At 38.3% G+C, this 24,175-nt stretch overlaps 1 protein-coding gene across 6 annotated transcripts in view; it reads right to left on the reverse strand.

The window, feature by feature from the left end:
* LOC122866149 (disabled homolog 2-interacting protein-like) overlaps positions 1-21,827 on the reverse strand; it is a 146,000-nt gene extending 124,173 nt beyond the window's left edge. For 2 of the 6 annotated variants that reach the window (XM_044175441.1, XM_044175443.1), the window contains exon 1: positions 4,706-4,835. Coding sequence is in view for 4 of the 6 variants with exons in the window: in XM_044175440.1 (XP_044031375.1) it covers positions 4,706-4,832; positions 9,150-9,274; positions 20,602-20,641 (292 nt within the window). In the remaining 2 variants the exon portion in view is untranslated. Of the gene's footprint in view, positions 1-106; positions 386-4,705; positions 4,836-9,149; positions 9,275-20,601; positions 20,976-21,490 lie in introns of those variants that run through there. The other 4 variants (XM_044175448.1, XM_044175447.1, XM_044175442.1 and 1 more) reach the window with 3 other exon arrangements.
* Positions 21,828-24,175: the final 2,348 nt, after the last annotated feature.

A 24,175-nucleotide genomic window follows, 5' to 3' on the forward strand; every position in this document is an offset into this window, starting at 1 on the left:
GACCCGACTCCGTTGTTCACCAACATGCTCTTCAACTTTTTCCACAGTATCACTCTCATAATTTCTCATCTGTTCCTCCCACTCTGGCACTTCAAATCTCACTCACCATGCTGTGCCTCTGGATGGGTGCTGGTGTCAGGGTCCATGTTAAATTCACAGGGTGATGAGCGCCCAGATCAACACACCCATATCCTGAGGCAAAGTCTGCTCTGTAACTGAACTGCAACTACTGAAACTATTACTACAACTACTGTTTTATTTCTACTGCCGCCGCCACTGCCGTCTCCTCTCCGCTGTTCTCTCCAGTCAGAGCTGCTGGCTCTGGTCTGGCCCCTGCAGCCTGCCAGCTCAGCTCAGGCTTCTACCGCTGTGTTACATCTGTCTGACTGAGCCCCTCTCGAGAGTGGGGAGAGAGAGAGTATGACAGAGCACAGCATGGGAGGGAGGAGAGAGGAGTGGTTTCCATATTGTGGTGTGTGTGGGGGGGGGGGCACAGTGCTGAATGTTTCCACTTTGATCAATTTTACCATCTTAGCATATTTTTTTCTTATCATAAAGAAAACTTAGTAACATCAGTTTGGAAAACATTAACATGACACAAATTTAGGAACTCATATACTGTTGTACTGCAGCCCGAATGTTAACAATGGGTGGACTCAAAAATCTGACCGGGTTGTGCTGGCTGGGCATGGTTTTTACTCTCATTTCAATGCGGCACACAAAACAGTAGATGCTGCTTAAGCCAACCAGAATTGACTGCTTGTGCGGCAAGTTAACATTAGGACTACAACCAATGATTATTTTCATTTAAAAAATGGATTGTTTAGTGTATGAAATGTAACATATACATCATCTTCTTGCCTTTCTCAGAGCTCAAAGTGATGTCTTCAAATCACTTTTGTCAGGCATACCCCAAAACCCAAAGATATTCAATCTACAACGATATAAAACAGAGAACTTGTTAAACTTGAGATGCTGTAATTAGAGAATGAATGAGATGTTTGCTTGAAAAATTACGATATTCATCAATTATCAAAATTAGTTGCCCATGAATTTTCAGCCGATTGACTGATTGATTAAGGGACTAATCGACCAGCTCTGGTTAACATGGCAACACAAAAAAGATTAGTAAATGTATTATGCATTGCTTGTCATGGCTCCAAATGTACAACACATTGTACTGCAAACACTTAAAAGCTGTTTTAATCTTAACTATCCCAAGTGCTTGATAAGTTATAGCTCCCCCTATTTGAAGTGTTTTGAGCTGAGTTCCTCTTTATCAAATCTGTAAGACAATTCATTGACAAAGCAAAACAATCCATTATTTAGTGGTGTCCTGGCAGGATAGACTGGAGTGGCTGGCAAAAAAATACCATTCTGGCCAATGATTTCTAATTGTTATTATAGGAGAGAGATGGACACAAGTAGGAATTTGTCAAATTAAACATCACAGGGAATGTTGAGATACTTAAAATCCATGTGAGGCAGTATTTGGGCTACAAGCCATGTAAACATCATTCAACAGCCTTTGGTCAGTTATTCAGTTCTATTTAATCCTATTTAAAGTGTTACAGCTTCAATGAAAATAGTTATGGAGAAAGTAAAAACTGGAAAATAGGGCAGCATATGCCCCAGCATCTTTAAAGAACCAAGCGTTGAGAACTTTTCCAAAGCAGCATCCAGAAAAAACTTTCACCTCAGTAAAATTAAGCGTAGTTGTTCTGGTGGGAGCGTAGCAGCGCTCTCGGTCTCTAGCATGTTTGTGCCAAAACCCAGATGAGTTCAAAAGAACAGAGGAGGCAGCCGCTCACTATTCAGTCGGAAGATGAGACGAGATGAGAGCGCTCTCTGATTTGCTGTGGATTCCTATTCATCTAAATGTAGTTTTTATTCATCACGCTGCTTATTTAGAGCCGTGTCACACAAGGACAAGAGCAGGTGGGGCCCACGCCAATGAATAATTTAGTAAAACATAGACGGTGTGAGTGTAGTGTTGTGATGTGGAAAATGATTTGAAAACCACACAGGTGCACACAAACACACACACATACACAAATGCAACTTTAAAGGTTAGACACAGAAGAGGGGACTAGAACACGTATTAAGGTTTAGTTTTCAGGGATACATTTAACAACAACCAGTCTGTCAATATGGCATTCAAAGAGGCAAACACTTGTTTTTGTTCATGCGAAATAATACTGTGCCAGTGAAACTGTTAAGTGTGTTTTAATGAAGCTCTAGCAGTATCTTACCCCAGCACTGATGCTAACAGTGATGCGCATATATGCCTGATATTTCATGGCAAAATTGATCAGTTTACAAATTATTTTTTATCAGCTTTACATTTAGTACTTATTATAATGCTCCTCCCTTTAAAAGATAACTGGAATTTTTATTCTTTTAATCAACAAAGATGATTCACAAACCCATTCCAAGCATTCATTTAAAGTCCTAGTCATGCTTTTCATATTAACAAGGATCATATCAGATTATTTTTGCCACTGGCATTTCTGTAACAGTAGCCATTCAATGGGTTCAGTCAATGCTGCTTCTGATCTGCTTCTATATGCTATTTTTCATTGCTGATAACCACTGAATTTAAATCCAAATGCAACTAAAGTCAGGATTTTAAAATGAAAAGTTTTATTCCTTGTGAATATTCATTGTGAAATATTAATTTGGCTAAATACCTCAAAACAGGTGAGTGACAGAACAGCTTAAAGTATGAAATTTATGTTTAAATGGCTGACATAATAACCACTACAGTAATATATTTGTATTGTAATGTATTCTAGCTAACATACAGAAAAGTGTAGCTTGACTACGGAAATCTGAATCAGCAATTTAGAAATTATCTTACATCATCATCATGGAAAAGTTTCTGAATGTCACTGGCAGAGTTGTGAAGGTGCCCTATAATTAGTGAACTAGCTGGCAGACTGTGTTTATTCTTTCAGCCTCTGTCTCTTCTCAGGTAAACACAATCAACCTAATCAGTAGATTCAGTACAATGATGTGTTTCACGTTCTTTTCTCATCATTATGTCATCACTTGTATCAGTGAATATATTACAAATATTTTTTAAAGCTAAATATGCGCAATGCAGAGAATGTTGGGTAACAGCCATAGCTTTGAGGAGACAGAAGGACATCTCTGCTCGCTTCATCATCCTGCCCTCATCTTACTATCAACAAGAATGTGACCTCACTTGGGAGATATAGGGTGTCAAGTATAAAGAAAGAGACAAGTGTCCAAAACAATACTGGAGGCATTTGAAGCATTGAGCTGCGCACACACACACACACACACACACACACACACAAACATAAAATGAAAAGACACTTGAATGAGACCTTTCATAAGTTGTATCAAATAACATGACTTGAAGCTTTAACTTAAAAAAAACCTATTACCTGAAGAATAAATATTCTTCTAAATATAATTTGTCATGTTAACTAAGGGATTAAGAAATACATTTGTTAATGTTTTAAAGTGCCCCAAAGTTATAGTTTTGCTGAACTAAATGGCTCCCTCTAATGTTCAAGGGTTGGTAAAAAATGAATCTTTGTAACTAATCACGGGCATAGCAGTGTCTGCAGAAAGCAAGATTCTAATCCTAGCACAAAGCATCACTAAAATCACTGGGGTCAAAAAGAACCATGCAATTTTGGTTAAAAAATGCTTACATAACATTGCTAAACCAGAAATTATACAATAACACTGTCCAATAATGCTGTCTCAGGGATAGAGGGGAACAACTTTTAATAAAACCTAAAAATTTAATAAAACCTAAACTTAATGTTGTGTACTGTACTGTAAAATAATGTAATGACATCATGAAAAAGCACTTGAACTAAATAACCACTGCACACACTGATGTAAAGGTGGGTCATATTATGTTGCATGCCAGCTAACAACCCAGCAACGGTAACTGTGGGATACAAACGCTTGAATGTCAAACCTCAGTGCCACCTAGTGTCTCACTTTGACTGATTCTGTGTGTTCACTGTTCATCCTTAAAAAACATCCACAGACAGTTTTTACTGAGCTGCTCCATCTTGTCCGTAGACAAAAGTGCATACGCTGGCACAACCAGAAAGTAATGGTATTATATTACAAGCATTACATTGTCATAAAAGCAACAGGTAAAATGCAACATGACACCTGCGGTTTGAAAGAGATCAAAACATTTTGTCTGTCTAAGTGGTTAGGATGAAGCATTATAAATGCAGTGAAGTGCTATGAAGCAGCAAGCTCTCCATCTAGTGGCTATGAGGTAGAAGAAAAGAGTATCAGCAATTTTAAAATGTTCACCCAGGCATGTGAGCAATGCAAGGCTCACTTGCTTGTGTAAGTGGTTGACTGGTTATGTCACTGAGGAGCAGAAAGAAGTGCTTCACTTAAGAAACATTGACCATTTGACCATTGTATAGAACAAGCATCTGCACATAAGTGCTTAACTTTAAGCTGAAAAAAGTCAACTTCTCCTCAGTCTCCAAAGTCTTAATAATAAATGATATTTTTATATGCCCATATTAATGTTGAATAAGTGTAAAATATTATATTTCTAGGTTATTAATCATTCTAATTTAATTAAATTGTTTCAAGAAAGCAGTTATAGTATTTCCAGTGTCTGGAAGGGTGTGTGTGTGTGTGTTTGGGGGGCATCCTGATCACTGCAGCGGTATGTCCTCAGGCTACTCACCGCTCTCAGTGGACAGCTGGCTGTGGAATTCTGGAAACTGTGTTTCCACTGGAACACTGATGGTGCGTCGCAGAAGATGGACCTTGCATGACGCAGAGCGCTTCTCCTGCAAAAACAAGGGACGAATCTGCTGAGAAACAGAGAAAGAAGGAAACAGAGACATAGAGTAAGAAATTCAAGACAGATAAAAGGCTGAATAAACACAACAAAAGGCACAGATACAAAGTAGGCACATAGAGTAGATAGCGTACAGAAGAAGAATGAAAGCTAACAAGAAGAACGATGGTGGCTGCTAGAAATTTAAGAAATGCAATACAATAGTCACAAAGGCTCCTTATCTATGTTGTTGTGGTTATTCTGGTCACCATGTTTAATGTTGTGTTGGGCCAATGGAACACAATAGCTATAGAGCTTCTGATAAATGAGGAGTCATTGCATAAAACAGAGCATTAGCCGCGCAACGTTCTGTGTCAGCCCATATCTCCTCCTGTAGCTTGCATACCAAATGTTTGGCTCCAAAAGATTAAACAGACAAAGGAAAAAGGATGGCCATGGTGAGAAAGTGGTGACTGAAAGAAAAGGGGAAAGGGCCTGATGTCCTCCAGAGGAGTGATAATGGCTTATCGAACATCCTCACACCTCTCAACTAAATGCGGCACCCTGTCTGTCTTGTTTTCTCTATCCCTCTGTTTCCATGTCCGTCTGTTTATCTCTCTGTGTCTCTCTGATCATCTCTGCGAGTCACCTCTTTACTTGCCTCATGGGACTTGGGTTTAAGGACAGCGCTCAGTGACAACGCCTCTGATGTAAAGACATTGTCTGGTGGTCTGAGCCATAATGACTAAGCAATATAAGCTGTAATTTGAGTCCCACTATTCACTGCAACAATTCTGTCTGGGATATAAACAGTATAGTACTGAAAGGGCCAGTATCTGGCTTCCAGGAACACTGGTCTTGACCAGGGATTGGAGTATAATCTGTGGCTTTATTAAAATAATTAATCATTTAATAATCAATTAATTCACTCATCCAATTATTCATTAGGAATACTCAGTGATAATTTATTTGAAGGGTGATTTAGATGCCTAAATATTAATGAAGACGAGAAAAGACAAAAAGGTCAAATAAGTTTAATTATACAATTGTCCTGATGAGATAAAAAACACATCTAACAAATTTTCTGTGCAAGGGTTATCTAAGGAAAAATATTGCAAAAGAAACAGTGATGTATCTTTTTACTCTCTGCTAATTCAATTTAGATAATTGCTTTTGCCATGGACGTAAGCACTGATTTAATTACAGTAAAGCTAATGGCAAAACCCACTTGAATTGAGGCTAAATTTAAACACTTACTGTGGCCCCTTCAAGTATCCTAAATTTAGCAGGAATTTTTGACTGTTGACACTAGCAAAAAAAGACTTCTTTGTCTTTAATCATGAGCCCCCTCTGCTGGCAGTCATGTGGAGCTTTTTGAAATGTAGATTAGCATAATGAGCTGAATTTGATCACAAATTTTACGCAGTGTGCTTTATGGCCCTGAGGGACAACTGAAAGCTTCACAAAAAGCTGAAGGTCAAAATGAGAAAAGTCCAAACTCTAGAAACCTCTCTGGAATCACAACTTTCTTTCAGTTTTATTTCCTTTATATTGCAGCCCTAAAGAAATGCGTCACACTTGCTGAATGTTGAGATTGTTATCCCTTCTTATGCAGTTTTGCATTCACTCTCTGAATTCCTACTTTTTTGCTCTCTTTGTGTTTGTGGAAGCATCCTTTATCATCATTCTGTCAGAGAATGAAGAGATACAATGAAGAGTTAATACTCCCATGACAAACATGTCCCTTAAACCTGGACTGTATGTTTGCTTGTTCATAGCAGTTGATGCTCTGACCCAGTCTACTGAAAATTGTTTATCTGTCCAAACCATGTCATCACACCTTCATCTGGAGCAAGCCATCATAAGACTGTACGATTGTTTTGACCTGCAGTTTGCTGACACATCACAGAAATCCAGCAGTGTTCCAGATGACCTTTCAAAGTCTGGGTCTCTAGAAGGATGCATTTAAAAGCTGTTGTTCTTTGCTGCTGTGAAACACAAAGCACTACAGTGGAAAGGCTGCCAATGGGTCAATTCAAATAATTCCTCCCTGCAATTATTGCTCAACATGGCATACCTCAGTACTTGCACACAAAGAAAAACTGAAGTCCCACTTTTCTCCCCAGTTCCAGCAGTCATGTTGGTATGTAAAAAGGTTTAACAAATCCAGTAACTATGCCTTGTCTGGGTACTTTTGTGACTTTGAAATAGTGCACTCACATCTGAACAGTGAGATCAACCATTCACCCAAAGTGTTCTTTTACAAGAAGCTACTGTATATTCCATAAGAGGGGTGTCGTTCTTTCCCTGTTGCTGTGCTGAGACCTTAAAAATTAAAGAAGAGTACTTGAGAAATTCCCCAAGGCAGCTATAATTTAATTTGTTGCTGATGGTTCTCAGATAGTAGCGTTAGTTGAAACTGCACGTCATGTGATGCCCTGGGACTTTTTACCTTACACATCCATTGCAAAAGAAGCGGCTTTTGCAGTGGAATGTTAAGTATTATTTTTGTGCCATTTATCTGTGCATGCTCAGCCACAAACACTAATGTGCACGAGTTATTGAGTTACGCAGAAATGGGAGAAACATCTGGGCAAAAAGCTCTCACTGAAATGAATGGGCTCAAGTTAAAACTGGGCAGAGGTATGCAAGGGATTACACAAGGTGACCAAGCTAGGTATAGGTTGTCCCTCTGAACTAACAGGATTGTGAGGGATAGGTCAGTCAAATACAGTCTGGATGAGGGAATTTTTTGAAGCAGTGATCGATCATCAGCCACATTAATCAATAATTGAATGATAACAAAATGCATTTTCTTTTTATTAACAACGGACAAAGGCTTGCAAACCCCAAGTAAATTGGGTATTTGAACAAGAGATGTCCAGACATAATTCATTATGCTGCGCAACTGGTGCACAATACTGTCTGCCAGTGTTGTTATTATTATTATTTTTTTATAAACACACACAATTGAAGAAGGTTGTCTTGTGTAATGAATATTATTATAATTAATTGCTTTGGACAGATTACTTAACAAAAAAAAAGTTTTACATTCATTTGATATTAATTTTTTTATTTAATTTACTTATTTATACATTTTGCATACGTTTCCTATAATGTGATATACGTATATTAATATCAGTAAATAGTGTGATACTGATTTCAAATATATTGCCCAATCTTAGCACAAGACACAACAAGCCAAAATAGGTGAAAACACCTGTGTAGGTGTAGGGTATGAAAATGAGCTCACACAAAAGGTGTTAAACAAGGACTGCAGACTGAACAATGTAATGTAGATCACCCTGCTGACTCCTGATTTGTTCCTAACAGGACCTCTAATCTCACAGAAATTTGCATAATCCAGTGTGACACTAATCAAAACAACAAAGGCAAAGAGCCAGACTCAGCTTACTCTGCATGACCTGGCTACTGGTGGCCTCTGCTGTGGGATGAATTTAAATGTGGAATGAACTCTCACATAACACAGGATTCACTCAGGCGCTTATGTTTCTCCATAGATACTTATCATTACTATAATCCAGTTGATACTTTATTTTTAAAGGCATTTACTGATATTTGGGAGTTTAAAATATCTGATAATGATATCGGCCTATACTGTAGTATATTTTTTTTTTACTACAGTATAGTAAAAAAAACATACAAACATATATAAAACAAACAAACGATCTTAATACGGATCCATTAGAAAAGTTTTTTTAGTACTGTGACCAAGATACATACTGAGCGGGACATTTTAGAGTGTAAAAATAACTCTCTCCGGTGGAACTATGTAATGGTAACACTGTTCCTAAATTACTTCAAACCTAGATTGGCATTTCTGTTCTGCAATTTCCTCTTGCTTATCAACGGACATATACCGATACATCTACACCAAGCTAATATTGGCCAATATATTGGCCTGGTAGATTTATCGGATTAGCTCTAATTATTATTTATTATTTTAATTATTATTTAATTAAATATCAATCATTTAAACACGATTAAATGATGGTCACTGGATATAGTAGTAAAGTAGTTTAATTGAGTTTTGCCTGAAATGCACTTTGCATTTAAACTGATACATTGCAATCATTAGCAATGGACTATCCAAATAAAATGTGACAGAAATAATAATATTTAGGCGAATTTAAGATGTTATAAAATATATAGCTAGGTGGAGAAATTAGTGGATGAAAAAGAGTTGAGAAGCAGAAGCACATACAATGAAATTGACAAAGGACAAAAAATAAGAATATGAATATATTATATTAATATGAACAGACGAAAAAGACAATGGTGACACAGAGGGACATGACAGACAAGAGCTTGTACTGTGTGCTCTCACCACCTCCTCCTCATTCAGAAGCAGCATCTGGCAGTCAGCAACCACACAGTACTTCGGGTTCCACACAGTTTGCTCTTCATAGGAGTGACCACGTGACATCCAGTGTCTTGATGGACACCGTACACCTAGAAAGGAAAAAAAAGAATTGCACAAAGTAAGGTATCAGTTGTGAAGGCAGAGAAAAGACAAAAGGCGCCTGGAAACAACTAAAATATTTGTTTGTTAGCTTGATTATGGAGTGGAATGGAGAGTAATAGTTTCGATACACTATACATGGTGCTCAAGTGAGAGGAGAATAATTGTTAAATACAGCAACTACAATTGGAAAATTAACCTGGTGCCCCCATAAGGTATAGTATGGGCTACTCTTCTGATATGGAACGCTTTGTGCCATGTGTCCTGTCAATTGTCACCATTTGCTGTGCACCTTAAGAGTTTTCTCTTTCAACAACACCTCTTCCATCTAAAATACATCTATGTGGCAAACATGATGGATCACATACTGAAAGATGATATGCTTCAGCTGCCATGTGGTTCTTGCCAATTGCAAACAAAGCGAATGGATAGTCCTAGATGAATACAGGCATAGCACCTCTCCATTCTCCTGACTGTGCTGTTAGTACTGGTGTGGCTTGGTCCTATGCAGGTACATACACATCATCATTATGTAGTCTAGCCTTACTGTTCTCACTAGCCCCAGTTTGTGCCTCTCCTGTATTAGAATAGGTTTCTTTAAAAAATAATTAACTGGCAATGTTTGGAAAAACCCAGAAGGTTGTATAAAAACACTAAGGCCTACCGCTGTTCTGACTGTATTTCTAGAATATTCAAAAACTATTTTAAACAATCTGGATGAAAAAAAAAAGCGACCGTTTCTTATCCAGGTAGCACCGGCATGCTGCTATTCTGTAAATACTTTCTGAACTACGGAGCCCCCAAAAGGTAATGGCGAGAGTTTTTTTTTTTTTTTTTAAGGACTACTTTTGTGCTCTCTCGCAATAACTTTTGCGTTACCTCGCAATACTTTTCTTCTTCCATTCCTTCTGAGCCATATGTCTATTTCCGCTCAGCTGCTCCGCAACATTATATCAGCTCATTGAACAGGGCATTAAGTATGCTGATATAAACAGTACTACTGCTCAATATGCATGCATGGTTATGTAATTAGTGAAAATAAACAAATTCTTAGATCAAGAGGTCTCTCCACGGTAATCTGCAGGATGCTGTCGGTTTCATATAAGAGGTGAGGTGTCCATAAACGATGCTAAATGCATTAACTTGAGAATTTCGACACTACCTTCCATTACAAATAGACATATGGCTCAGAAGGAATGGAAAAGGAAAAGTATTGCGAGGGAATTCAAAAGTAGTCCTCAAAAGTTAACTTTAGGGGGCTCTGTAATGAACAAAGGTTAGTTAACTGTTTCAGAAGTAAGACTAATTTTAAACAAAATAATCGTCCTTCAACAAGTAAGAACTCTGCAACAAAGCTAAGGTATTCTCTTGAGTTTAACATATGGAACCGCACGTTAACATAAAATGAACATATGTATTGGAAGTTTATGTACGCTTTCTTACCTACAAACAGAGCCATAGGATTCATTCTGAAATTAACACTGCACTCCCTCTCCAAATTAACGCTGCACTCCCTCTCCACGCTATTAAAGCCCCTACAACCCCATTGTCCACATATTATGCTTGATTAGACCTCGTCTCAAGACTGTGGGGGTTGTAAAGACTCTGAGTGACATTAGAGCCTGATGGTACACCTTTTATCAGTGCAGTGAGTTCTGTTCTTGTCATAGCAGGAAAGGCACAGGTGCAATGAATTAATTAATTAATTAATTGATGAGGGCTCCATTCCAATTTAAGTGTCCCAGTAAGCCATGTCAGTGAGCCAGCATGCACAATACAAGGGTCCTAGAACTGGATCACCTAAATAGAGTAGAGCCCTCATTTATGTTATTAAGTACACCTGTGCTTTCATCCTGACAAGTTAAAATGTCTGCTATGAAAAAGGTATACCTGCAGCATAGCTCCAGCTATATTCAACCTGAGCAGAGGTCTAATCAGATAACAGGGAAAACCTATGAGGATTTGCATGGCCTTTAAATATTGACAAGATTTTCTTTGTTACAATGTCCAGAAAACAAAGGCTGGATGAGGCCTTGGTGGATATGATAGTGAAGTATGTCCAACCATATTCTGTAGATGAAGCTCTTCAGGAACTTTGTGAACATCACCAAAAGCTTGGCTTTATTATTAAATACTGGGATTGAACACAAGTGTGCAGCACCATCTTTTCTCCATATTAGAACCTGGTGGTAAAAAGGTCACCAGCCAAACCTCAGAGGTGGAGAACATCTGTACACAGGCATGCAAAAAATTGTGGGACATTTTAAATCAAGCCAAAGAGACGCTGCCTGCCAAACAGGCACACAGGGGCTTGCCACAGTTAAAACTAGTACAAGAGGCACTTTTTGCCATGTTGCAAAGGCTTTTTGAAAAGAGAAGACTACCTTTTAAGTATTAAGGCCATTCCACAAAGCCCTCTGTGGACAGGTCAGCGATAAAATGGTGTCTAGGTCTAGGGTGAGCCTACTCAGGACTGTGTGCCTAAATGAACCACAGGACTTGTTTGGCTAAACTGGCCAATTATTTAAAAACATTGCAAATATGTACTGGAGAAGTTATCCTTTCACTTCGTACTCAACATTTTCGCTCATAAGAAATACCTAGTGTTTCTATCTTGAAGCAACAAGATCCTTTTTAACAAAAAACAAAAAACAAATAAGAGGGCATGATTAGGTTACACATTAGTCTGTTCTCTTTGTATTATTGCCTTCGATTGTAGGGCAGTTATGTAATCAAGCACGTTTCACTGAAGCTCAAATGAAAAGCAGGGGAAAGAGATAGTCATGTATTCATTGGGCTTGTGTATGTGTGCGCTGATATTTGTGTCCATGGATAAGTGTGTTTCGCTCTGTGTGTAAAAGATAAGGAGTGTTCCAATTAGATAGCAGCTAGTTGCTCTAATCTAACTCAGATGACAAGCATGGCCACATTGTATTTGCATATACTTCTAACCATGCTGTGCTGCTCCCTCCTGTGTTATACATATTCTTGGCTGACTGAGACCAATAGCTGCTCAATATTAACATTTTATTCCCCCTGCATCAATAGCTGTGTTCCGCAATATGACAATAAACCTCACCTTTCACCAGCTGCTACAGAGTCCTTCTGTCAGGTATTGATCAAGCAAATATAAAAAGGCCCTAATGGTATTAGATCAATATTTTAAGTTTTAAGTTTAAGTAAGCACATCTCCTAGTGCAAATGGGAGAGAGGATGTAATCCAACATAGGTTTTAGAGTGAAGCACAAACTCAGAAGACGTGAGTGTATGTAGGCTGCCTTGTTGATCTACCAAGACAACTGCGTTTGGAGCCTAATCTAAAAAAAAAAAAAAAAAAAAAACTGATGTTAGTGATGTTATAAATGTATCTACTTTATTCAGGATATTTTAGGTTTTGTTCATGGACATCACAAGTGCTATGAAAATATAGGAGGTTAATATTGACTTGCCAGTCCCTGCACCTACTCCCATATAATATGGATTCCAGCCTCCCACCTCACCTAAATCAGACCTTTGCAGAAATCTGATTTAGAGGTTTGGAGATGCTGTAGACTCTTTTTATTTACTTCCACCTTGCACAAGCATAAGATGTTGAAACGACCTCTCTCTTGCCAGACACAGGTGTAACTAATCACATTCATTTGTATTACATTCAGGCGTGCCAGTTCCAGGACCCTGCTATTGCACATGCTAGCTAATTGGAATGGCTTCTGACACCACAAATGGGAGTACAGCCATTATGTATTTGATTAGTTATACCTGTGCTTTTCCTTCTAGACACAAAAAGTGTATTATAGTAGCTTGAGTGGACATTGTAGATTGACTGAGCGCTGTCTTGAAGCCAAGCTCAGGATAATGTGATGTTACAGTCCAAAACCAAAAGCTTAGATCCATCTAAATCATCATTCTCACTTGCTCTTGTTTCAGTCAGTGTCATTCTTTACAAATGGTATGCCAATTGATAGGGCAAATGACTTTGAATACAGCATACAACGGTCTGTGTAATATCCATGAGAAATCCTGTTTGCTTAATTGTTTGCCTCTGCTTCATGCAATATAAGCAATATTGCAGAAAATATTCCCAAATTGAATTGGGAATGGTGACAAAGCAAGCTGATATGCACTCATCATAACCCACTGAAGAAGCACTTAAGACGAGATGCATCCATTTAAATAGTAAGTTATAAATCCTGCCATGCCACTGGCTACACCAGCATGCTCTGATGCAGCTTTGAGAAATTTAGAGCCCCTGGATTCGCTGCACTGCTGATGGGAAGCTTCATCTTGTTTTCTGCTCATACAAAAGCAACGCTGCAAAGGCCACATGTAAGCCCACACGCAGAGTCGGTGATTGAACTTCCTCTCAGAGCTTTCCGGAAATGCCATGCAAGCAAATAAATGCCATGAGCTTGCCTGACACCTTTAGTTTTCCACTGCCACCAATCACAACTTGAGCAGCAGGTTACACAGAGACAGAGAGGATGCAAATGCATCAAATTAAACAACAGCTTGGTAATCTTATCTTAACATTGGTTGAGATAGGATTCCAGAAGCAACACTTATAGCTGTAGAGGATGTCACACTTGACACAACTGACACCCACGGTATTAATATGAAGCTTGAGCATGTTTCTAGCTTCTGGTCATAAATTAAAATTTAATCTACAGTTGCAGCCCTCAGTCTGGTGAGGAAATGATCAAAGATCAGTGTTCTACATATAAATGTGTTCAAGCTCTTATGAATCAATATCACTAAACTTGCCAAGCACACAGGAAGTTGTCTTGGAGACTGGTGCAGATGCAACCCAGTCAACTGACAACTTAAAGGGTTTCTAGGTAAACATGATACAATGACAACAGAATGATATGCACCAACCTTCATCCCCTCCCTACAATGTTTGTTTGCATTTAAAGAGCATGGCACAAAATATTGTTGTAGAGGGAAATGTAGTGAGGAGGGTTTCTTGACAATGAATGCACAGATCAAGATTGCAAAACACCACTTGGGTAATAATAAATACAGCAAGGTAGTAATTCTACCACAAACTAATTTTATTTGAATTTTCTCACTATTGGTCTCACAGTCTCAGTTTTTCTATCTAGCAAGGTGCTTTATATGTGTTATTGGTTTCACTCTTGATTTGTATTATTGTCAGATGTGAATTTCACTGCCATCTTCAACTTAGATTCCAGGTAATTGTCACATCTGTCTCAACAAGACCATAATGAGAACCACATATGCTGTGTGAGACAGATTAAATCACATTTTAGAGGTTAGATTTCAGCAAGAAATTGCAGAATTAAAAAGGTTATAAAATTCTAAATAAGTTTAAAATGCCATAAAATGTCATGCCTGAAATAAAGACCAATATTTGTAATTGTGCTTTGCCATATAATTGAAGGGGGAAAAAATATTCAAGATTCAATATCATAAGACTAAATGCTATTACTGTAGTGCTATGTTGTGTTTGGAGGGCTGAGTTGGTTCCCTCCTACCTCTTCCTACTGTTTTGCAGTGAGGTTGATTGGCTCATTAGCAGGTCCACTCATTGTCTCACTCTCTCTCTCACACACACACACACACACACACACACACACACACACAGAGACAGAGAGAGTCGGCAGGCTGCGCCTTGGGACAAACCAGCTACCATTCTCTCAATTTTCAAAATTTCTTTTAGTCCATGGGCTGTTATTGAGACAATGTTTGAAAGAAAGATGTGGGCCAACATATCAACAAACAGTTTGTTAAGTTCTCTGAATAACAGCTGGACTGTGAAAACTAAATGTGAAGAAAGATTGTCTGCAAGTAACATTGTGTCCCTGTGTTTCTGTGAGGACAAGGCCTGATTAAATCAGTAAAGACTAAAAAAAAAAAAAAAAAAAAAAAAAGTAAAAACAACAACACCACAAACTATAAGCCGAGAGTGAAATATAATGATGGTACCACAAACAATAGATTCAAGCAGGGCAATAAGAGAACGTTTTCATTTCCATTTTGTAGCCTTGTAGCTGTGAACTCCCAACACCGTTACTTTCAAGCCTTGACTTAATAGTAGATTTTGAGTCACATCTCTTAGCCGGTGAGTGGGAGTTGCGGAGGCAGTACTACACTTGACTGCAATGGAGGATGTTTTTGTTACATACAAACTGACCGAGGCTTTGAACTCTCAGTAGCTGCTGGTTGAACATCCCTTGTCTGACCCTCTGTCAGCAAGGAGATGTTAGTGTTCCACATCACAATACATTAAAATTTATGAATGGCTGTTATACTATATAAGAATAAATTAACAGGAAGGTTGAGTTGAAAGTGCTGTCTAAAAGAACAAATACTGTTTATCAAGCTGTAATAAAGACGTTCCTTTTTATTTCATCAATGGCCCAAATACAACTTAAGAGCACTTTCAGTGTATCTAACTAGGCACCAAGTTTGAAAGATCTAAGAGAGAGGACACAGATCATTGTGGTGTACCTATACATACTTTTAAAAAGGGGTATAAATTGATTGGAGAGTGGCCTTTAGCTAAGTCCAGAGAGGAGAAACAAGACAGCAACATTACTTAACAATGTCTTAATGACGACAGCCCTGCATAAAAAGAATAAGATCTGTGTGCATTAGTGACTGCAAGTATCTCAGAAGCCAGGTCCCTAAAATTTCTTGAGCACATTACACTAAAAATGTCCATGCACATTTTTACACTAGTATTGCAAAACAAACTATAGAACAGTGGAAAGTAAAAATGTCTAGTTTATGTTTTTAATGATCTTTAAAAAATAGGCACAGATACATATAGTAGCACAGCACATTCACTAAACAGACTAATGCTTTAGAATATATAGCCCAAGATAATTTGCAATACTTGTCCCAAATACAATTCAGCAATAAAATTAAAGCTATTAAAAAAAGAGACAATAAACAGAGACTCATGTATATTAATGTTCAGAAAGAATGTCAGCACTCAACAAATGCTTAAATAATAATCCAGCTTTGTAATGTTCCAGTAACGGTAACATTTCTAGGGAGATTAAATATAGCAAACCAAGCATAAATTTGAAAAGAAATTAAATTTATGATACAAGAAAATGATGTTGTTTACACCTTAAATTGTGGCTGTTACAGAATCTATTTCACAATTTATGGACTTTGACAAAAGAAAAATAGTTCTGAAGTTAACTATGATTATCTGAAGGGGGGGGGGGGGGGAACTGTTGGTCCTAAGGAAAAGGGGTTTTAAATGCACAACCTGTAATGCAAGCATTTTGTGAGCCAAAGCCATTGAAAGAGGAGTATAAGGTACAGATTTTAGTGGGAAGAAACAAGTTGTGTTCAAGGGTTCTGTGGTTTGCTGAGGATTTATTTCTATTCTATAGTCCCAGGATACCTGCTGCAGTTTTGCCCTCCTAGATCTTTTTGTTTTATTTAGCCCACTGTGATTCACCTAGATCCTTTACTGCTTCTTTCTGGTTTCTTCAGTTGCTTTAAAAAAAAAAAAAAAAAAAAAAAAAAAAAAAAAAGGACAATGTTGCACCCTTTAAGGCAAACCAGATTTTCAGCTGTCCCTTTATCTGTTGATTCCGATATGCCAATTTAAAGCACCCGATGCCTTTAGTTTTGGTTGCTCACTCTGCTGTCAGACAATAGTTTTAAATGTAAATTTCCAGGTGATTCACCTGGTGAGGTGTGTCACTGTCATTTAGATGAAACTTGTGTATGTACCAGTTGCACCCCTCACTGGATTAAATGCTGTGGTGATCATGTAACAAGTCTGAACTTAATTTTCTGTTACTGTGCAGACCCCCACATTTCAATTTTTGAACTAACATTAAAATATATTGTCCTTAAAAATGGGTGAAAAAATGATTTATATGGACAGTCTCATGTTCTCTTTTTTTTTCCTAACCTTAACCATTCCAGACATTTAACCTTGATGTTTTACATCCACAAAAGCTTAAAGATCAACGGTAGAAATTGAAACTGATGTCATTCTTTGAATTTGTTCTTGAAATGTGTAGTTACATGTGTGTGTTGTTTACTGAGAATTATTGTCTTCTAAGATCTTAGGATGAATTGAGTCTTGGCAGGTAGAATTTAAATTTATTGGATTAAATTGTTACACCCCCTCTCTGAATGATGAGTGTCCCCATGAAAACAAGAGGAAACGGGGTGCAAAAGGTTTTGCGAAGGGTGGCTTTTTTGATTCGTTATTACAGAGCATTGAATAGGATTAGATGAGTTAGTCTTTTTGCAAATTTCTTGTCCAAATGTGTTCTTTTCTTTCTGAAATCTAGAACACACTGAGTTCATAGCTGTACAGTTTTGTGAATAAATCAAACAAAACTCTAACGCTGTTTAACGGATGTTTCATTTTGTCATATACAAGCTTTTTTCAGATCTGTGTGCGTCTGTCTTTTGTTTGCTGCTCATACTTAAAGGAAAGGAAATCTTTGCCAGTTCTTTTCAGTGCCATTTGGCTCTTTGATTATGAGGTTTGCACATCCAAACTGTTGTAGAAACTGTGCCAAGGCAATCAGAAAAATGTATTGTCATCAGAAAGGAAACCAGAGTAGCATGCAGCAGAAATGCATAACTAAAAAGAGCCTGATAGTGCATGTTGTTTACCTCTCTGTTTCATGTTTTAAAGTCATTTTATTGGTGGTTTACACTTTTTTTCCACTTCAACTCCACATGAACCTTCACATTTCTCTCTCACACTCACACACATTATGTAATCCTGCTTGCCACCTGCTATTGTCACTGCTGTAGGCCAATACAACACACTTCAGGATAAATTAGGTCTCTCTTGTTCATGCTGAGATTGTCCTACTAATAACGCCCATCTGTCTAAGAAGCCCAAGAAGCAAACAATGCATCTGTACAACAATCACCTTAGAGCTGTGCAGCTGTGTCATTCTGTTGTTGGTTTGTTCACAGATTAAGTGCAGCAGAGGTGACGTGAATCAACCTAAATTGGAGAATATACTGATAATGATTTCACCTGGGAGCTCGGATGAAACTGCTGATGGGTGACATGCGAGGTGTCAGAATAGGAGTGATGTTTGAAGTGCCAGTAAATCATGAACAACACCGTGGCAGCCACAACAACATTAAGTTTTTACTTCCTCCAAATACCACTGTGCAACTTTGCAACAATTGAAAACTCAGCAATTTTATTTAACTCCAGCTGTGGAACTTTTTTGTATTTAGAACAGACGATAATCACTGACTGCTATTTCAATTTTAAAAAAGGTGGGGTATGTGATTCTGGATCCAATACCATGACAGCCAGAGAGGAGGAGACGGTTTCCCAGAACCAGCACACCAGCTCCAGACAGCGATACTCTCAACTCTCCTGCTGCTATAGCTAACATCACAACAGCACGTCTTGGCAAACTAGAAAGTAAACTGAATGTCCATGGGCAAGTCATTTAATGTTACCTGACACACAAATCATGGCTGGAATAATGTTGTATGGTTCGGCCAGAGCCACTTTGTTTATTTCCCATTTACAGAGCCAGGGCTGTGTACACTGGACGTTTTTTAAGCCACACACTGAACGGACAGCTAGCGGACTCTGAGGAGATTTTCTCTGAATTTGACAACAAGACGTGTATTGGATTAGAATTGAGAGATTAGGGTCTTTGTATTAAAGCTAATGGTTGGTTGGTTGTTTTTCCCCATCAGTACCATCTATTCATTTATATGTATTATTTGATTCAAGACCGTAAAAGATCCATTGTGCACCTTGCATCTCAGTTTTGGGTCACCTGCCACTATGAAAAAGCTGCATACATTTTGGTGTGGCATGGAGGGGCTTTATCTTCTTCTCTTGTGGTCGGTGCTCACAATAAAATGATCTCACAGTGAATAATTTGCACTGTGGTCAACTTCAGACATCAGAATTAGATGACAGGATCAACTTAAGTTGAAATTCACCATTTTATTGGCATTACTGTGGCTTGTGCAAATATGGTGGTTGTGTGGTTTTCACTTGTTTCAGAGTTTCCTCTCACAATCCAAAGCCATGCAAGAATGAATACTGTCTGTCTATCTTTCTATTCATGTTGTAATGAACTGATTTCCCTGCTTTCCGGCCAAAGCATGCTGGGATATGATACCCCTGACCCTATCAGAAAAACACCATAAATTCATGAATAAATGCATGGTCACTTCGGCAGCAAACCAGGTAGTTGTTTACTTGTTAAGTAAGTAATGAAAAAAAAAAAGTCTGTGAATGAGAAGCACAAAACATCATTTGAGCTGCTGTTGAGTCATTCAGAGTTGAAATTAAATCTAAATGAATGTTATTCCTTCCCCATACAAAGTTTAATTATTTACTGCTCTCAGGTTTTTGTAGTTCTCAGGCTCACATTGAGTAGCTTTAATGAGTTTGATGCTGCAGTGCAGTGAGGGAGAGTTCTTATTATAATTCTCCTGATTTTGAATGCCATAATCACCAGTATGGTATAACATAGCATTCAGTCAGTGTAAATCAAAGTAAACCTGATCAGTGAAATTAATTTTATCTCCAGGTTAACATTTTACTGGCTCCAATCAAATGAATTACATAACTAATGAAAGATGTGTGCACAGTCTAGTTCTCAGTGCAATGCCCAGCAGGATCGTCCCCATCAGCAAGGACAACTATCAACCTCCACAGGCCAAGCACAGCACATTTAAACAGACTCTTCCACTGGTCAACAAACAAGCTGCTTGCTTTGATCTGTCACTATTTAAATTTCATATGTGAACTGAATTTCCACAGCAGCCAGCATGCATACTGTGCTGCCTCTCCATAAGAGCACACTCAAAACATTTACTTTACATTATGACAATCATCTGAAACACACAGTGTAAGTTAAAGGAAAACAAGTAGATCCCAGCTAAAGTAGAACAAGCTTTGGCATTGTATCTAGGTCAGAAGAATGCAATATTCTCTAGTCCATAATGTATGTACTTTCACAGCTGTGCTATGGATGTGAGACAGTCCTAGTAGCAGGAGGCACTCCACCTTAATATACTCCTTCCAGCACAGCCATATGGAGAAAAAAATTGTTTGTTTTTCTACAATAACAATGATCATGGTTATCACTTCTTATAGCACAACACATGTAGTCATGGACAAACCGTACATACGAGGAAAAGAAACAAAAAAGAAAATGGACTGATGGATACAGAGAGGGAGAAAAGCCAGGGAAACAGGAGACAGTATATAAGAATGTCATTTAACAGTGAAAGGAGGGCAAGGAGGGAAACAAGATGGATAATGATGCAGGAAAAGGGAGTGATGACAGAGATACACATCTAATTTTGCATTTACCTGACAGGGAATCAGAAGACATGCTCTCTTGCTGCTGCATCTTGAATGCTGGCTCCAGTGTGACACTGTTGTCCACAAGCTACAGCGAGTGAGCAAGCCAGCACGCCTCACTGTGTGTTTTGATGACGGAGTCCGCGTAGCAGCTCAGGGAGTGAGCGAGCAACAGAGCCAGGAGGAAGACATGGGAGAAGAAATGAGCTTCTTTATTACCAAGTGTCTCCAATCTCATTCTCAATTGCTCTCAGTCTCATTTTCTGTGAGTGTGAGATTTGTAGGTCTTACACAAAACACGTGTAGTGCAGATGGAGATGTGAGGTGCACAGAGGCAGGGAGCTGGGAGGAGCATGAGGAGGGAGGGATCCGTAGAGGAGGTGCTGAAGAGGGGAAGAAAGCAATCACCTTTAGTGTAGGCTTACTCACTCAGGCACTGAGCAATTACTCTTCCCTTCACGTAACCCAACATGTACCACAACATCTGTTTGGCTGTGTGTCAGATCTTATCTTTAATGAATTTAGCGGCCAGTGAATGTCTTGAAAATGCCACCATGTGTACATACTCTGCTGTATTAAAGTTTCACTCTGTTCAATTATATGTAAAATGCACACCAACAGTCTATTTTCAGTGGAAAACAAAGCAGAGTCTATACTTGGTTAGATTAGTCAGATTCTTAATAATGTCCTTGACTGCTTTTAAGATTACTACGATTCTTCTTTTTTCATTTAACTGAAACCCTGTAGCCATTAGGTGACGCCAGGTAAGGTATGTGAATTGTTTCCAAACAGTGTAATTATGTGGCCTGCTTACACAGATGTTACTATGCATGGCTGGGTACCTTTTTCCACTGAGCAATAACTTTTTCCATGGATTTCACATTAGGTCCCTACTCACCTTCAAAACCAATGACACTTTTTGGACTCCATGATTAACAATGTAAATTCATGTAGTGCTTAATTTAGCCAGTTAGCTGTCCCATTTGGCATCACTTCAAAGTCCTTTATCCATTTTCAGAGCTGCCCATCTTGAAGTCACACCAATGTTCCTCCTTGTTCTCTGTGGTGTGCTCTCAGAATTCTTTACATGTCACTGTTTCCTCACAGTCCTATTTTCCTCTGCTCATTAGGCTAATATTCATCTCTCATATGTTCTATTACTCATTAGCTTTCTACCAAGTAGCATGGAGAAGGGACAACAGAAGCTTTAGCCAGTGAGCACAAAACTCCACTTCCTCTGTGGCAGGTAAGAAGGTCTAAATATAACCTTGTGGCATGTGGACTCCTGCTATGTTAAATATAAAATCTTTATTTAAAAATTCCATCTTTGTCTACTGTGAAGGCAAAAAAAAAAAAAAAAAAGCAGAATGGCCATAATTTTATTCTAAAATATTCAGATTAAAAAAAAAGTACAGTACATCATCCGCCCTTGGAAGCAGATCTGGGATACTGTATACTCATGTTGCACCTCCCCAGGAAAAAGTAGTTTTCTGTCTAGAGTAGCTGGGAAGGACTATTTTCCCAGCCAATTAGTTAACTGTCTGCCACTAAAATATTCCTCCTACCTACAATGTATTCACCCTGCTCCAGCCCCTTTTGCTGATTGTGCCACTCTGCAGCATTGCACTTGCAACTCTGGTCACCAAAACAGCACTGTGCATGCTTATGCCCAGTAGTAGCAATAACAGTGCTAAAAGTAATAATTTCATCTTAACTATCAAGTTCAGTGCCAAAACAGGGCAACAGGGCAAGGCTTACAGGGGTGGTCAGGCAGGCAGAGATCAAAATCAGCTCAAATACAGGTAACAAATCCATTGAGGAGCAGGCAGAAAAATCCAAAGACCAAATAACCGAGGTAGACAGTCCAAACGTGAGCAACACAGGAAAAAGGGCTGGCACACAACCCAGGACCAACTAACATCGAACAAGGTAAGCACACAGACGATATACGCAGGTGAGGGCAGGATAACTAGACACAGGTGACAATAATTAGGGTGGAGCAAACAATCAAAACTGGAGGGAAAAGTAAACAAAGACAGGAAGTAAAATTACACTAGACACATGAGGCAGCAAACTACAAAATAAAACAGGAAACAACAAAACCCAAGACCCAAAACCATGAAATTAACAAGTTTTTTTTTTAAACTCACCATATAGCACATATTCAATAAGACCCTAAATTAGTTTTCTGATTATTATTACCCAGATCAGGTGACTGTAATCTACTTTACATCGCCACCCAAGAACTCTAAAATGAAGGAACAAAAGACATGAATGACAGATCATGTAACTGTTGTAGCAAGTAAAGTAAAACCTTCTATCTCTTAAGTGCCAAACAGTGTGGTACGGCCCTTTGCTCGATCTAGGCATCTGTGATCAGGCATCAATGTAAATAATAAAAAAAGCCTGGCATGGTGTGCTGAATGAATATAATGTCCGAAAATTGCAGTGGAAAAAAACAGTGGAACATCAAATGTCATCAATGTCAAATGTGTTGGGAAAGCTGGAACATTGTGTTAAATGAAAATCAGAATTAAAATGTAAACAGTATTTGGACATCTTGCAGTTTGGAGTTGTGCACAGTATTCCAACCCGTTCTCATTCCCAGGGCGTCAAATATCGACGTTTTGTCACGTTTTTTTCAAACTGCAGTGTCACCATTCCATAACCAAGTTATACACATAAGTTCATAAAGAATTATGTTAGCTCACCATCCTTGCCTTGCTGGATCAGCTGTTCTGTATGTGTGTGTGTGTGTGTTATTATCCTCAGTTTATTGAATTGCTCAGCGGGAGCATGTTATCAGCGTCTGTTTCTTACAGCTTATTCTTAATTATCCTGTTCCTAACTCTGAATCCCATGGAGAATTTAATAACACACAGGAAGAAAAAGAGCCAGCCATATGTCTCTGTGTTTACACAACTTGGATAAAATTAATGTCAAAATATATGGTGTTTCTTTAGTTGCCTCAACCAATTAGGCTTTGACGGAATGTACTATAGAGAAGGTCTTTACAAAAGTACTGAGAGATTTAGTCGAAATAAATTAATAGTGAACAAGACAACTGTATACTCAAAGTGTCTGATTATTTAGTTAATTAAGTGAAAATTAATTATGTATCTGATGTACAGCAACCAGTGCTTATTGAGGTCGTAGAAGTTGACAATAATAATGATTCCAAAATATGGGAAAGATGTATTATACACTTACTTGCAATTTATCTTTATACTAGCTTACTGCATTTGGCAGAACCTGATTTCATATTAAGCAGAGGAGAAATGCTGCTCCAAAACCTCTTTCAAATTACTTCTTGGTAGGAGAGGAGCGGTAGTGAATAGTGGTAGCATACTAGAATTATATTGGGTTGGGAAATGAGCAGATTGTGTTTTTGTTATAATATCTGACAAAGCGCAAAAACGACAGGCAACCTGCATTAATTCCATATGATTCACATGTGAGTATCTGATACTGGTTGCATGTGTGTTTTTCTGTGTATTGAAACACCACCATCTAGTGAACATTTAAGAAAATTGCAGGATACCTTTTCTTTTTTTTTTTTTTTTTCAGTAATGAATTGCAATAA

Source organism: Siniperca chuatsi, linkage group LG18 (genome assembly GCF_020085105.1).
Source record: "Siniperca chuatsi isolate FFG_IHB_CAS linkage group LG18, ASM2008510v1, whole genome shotgun sequence".
NCBI classification, from domain to species: domain Eukaryota; kingdom Metazoa; phylum Chordata; class Actinopteri; order Centrarchiformes; family Sinipercidae; genus Siniperca; species Siniperca chuatsi.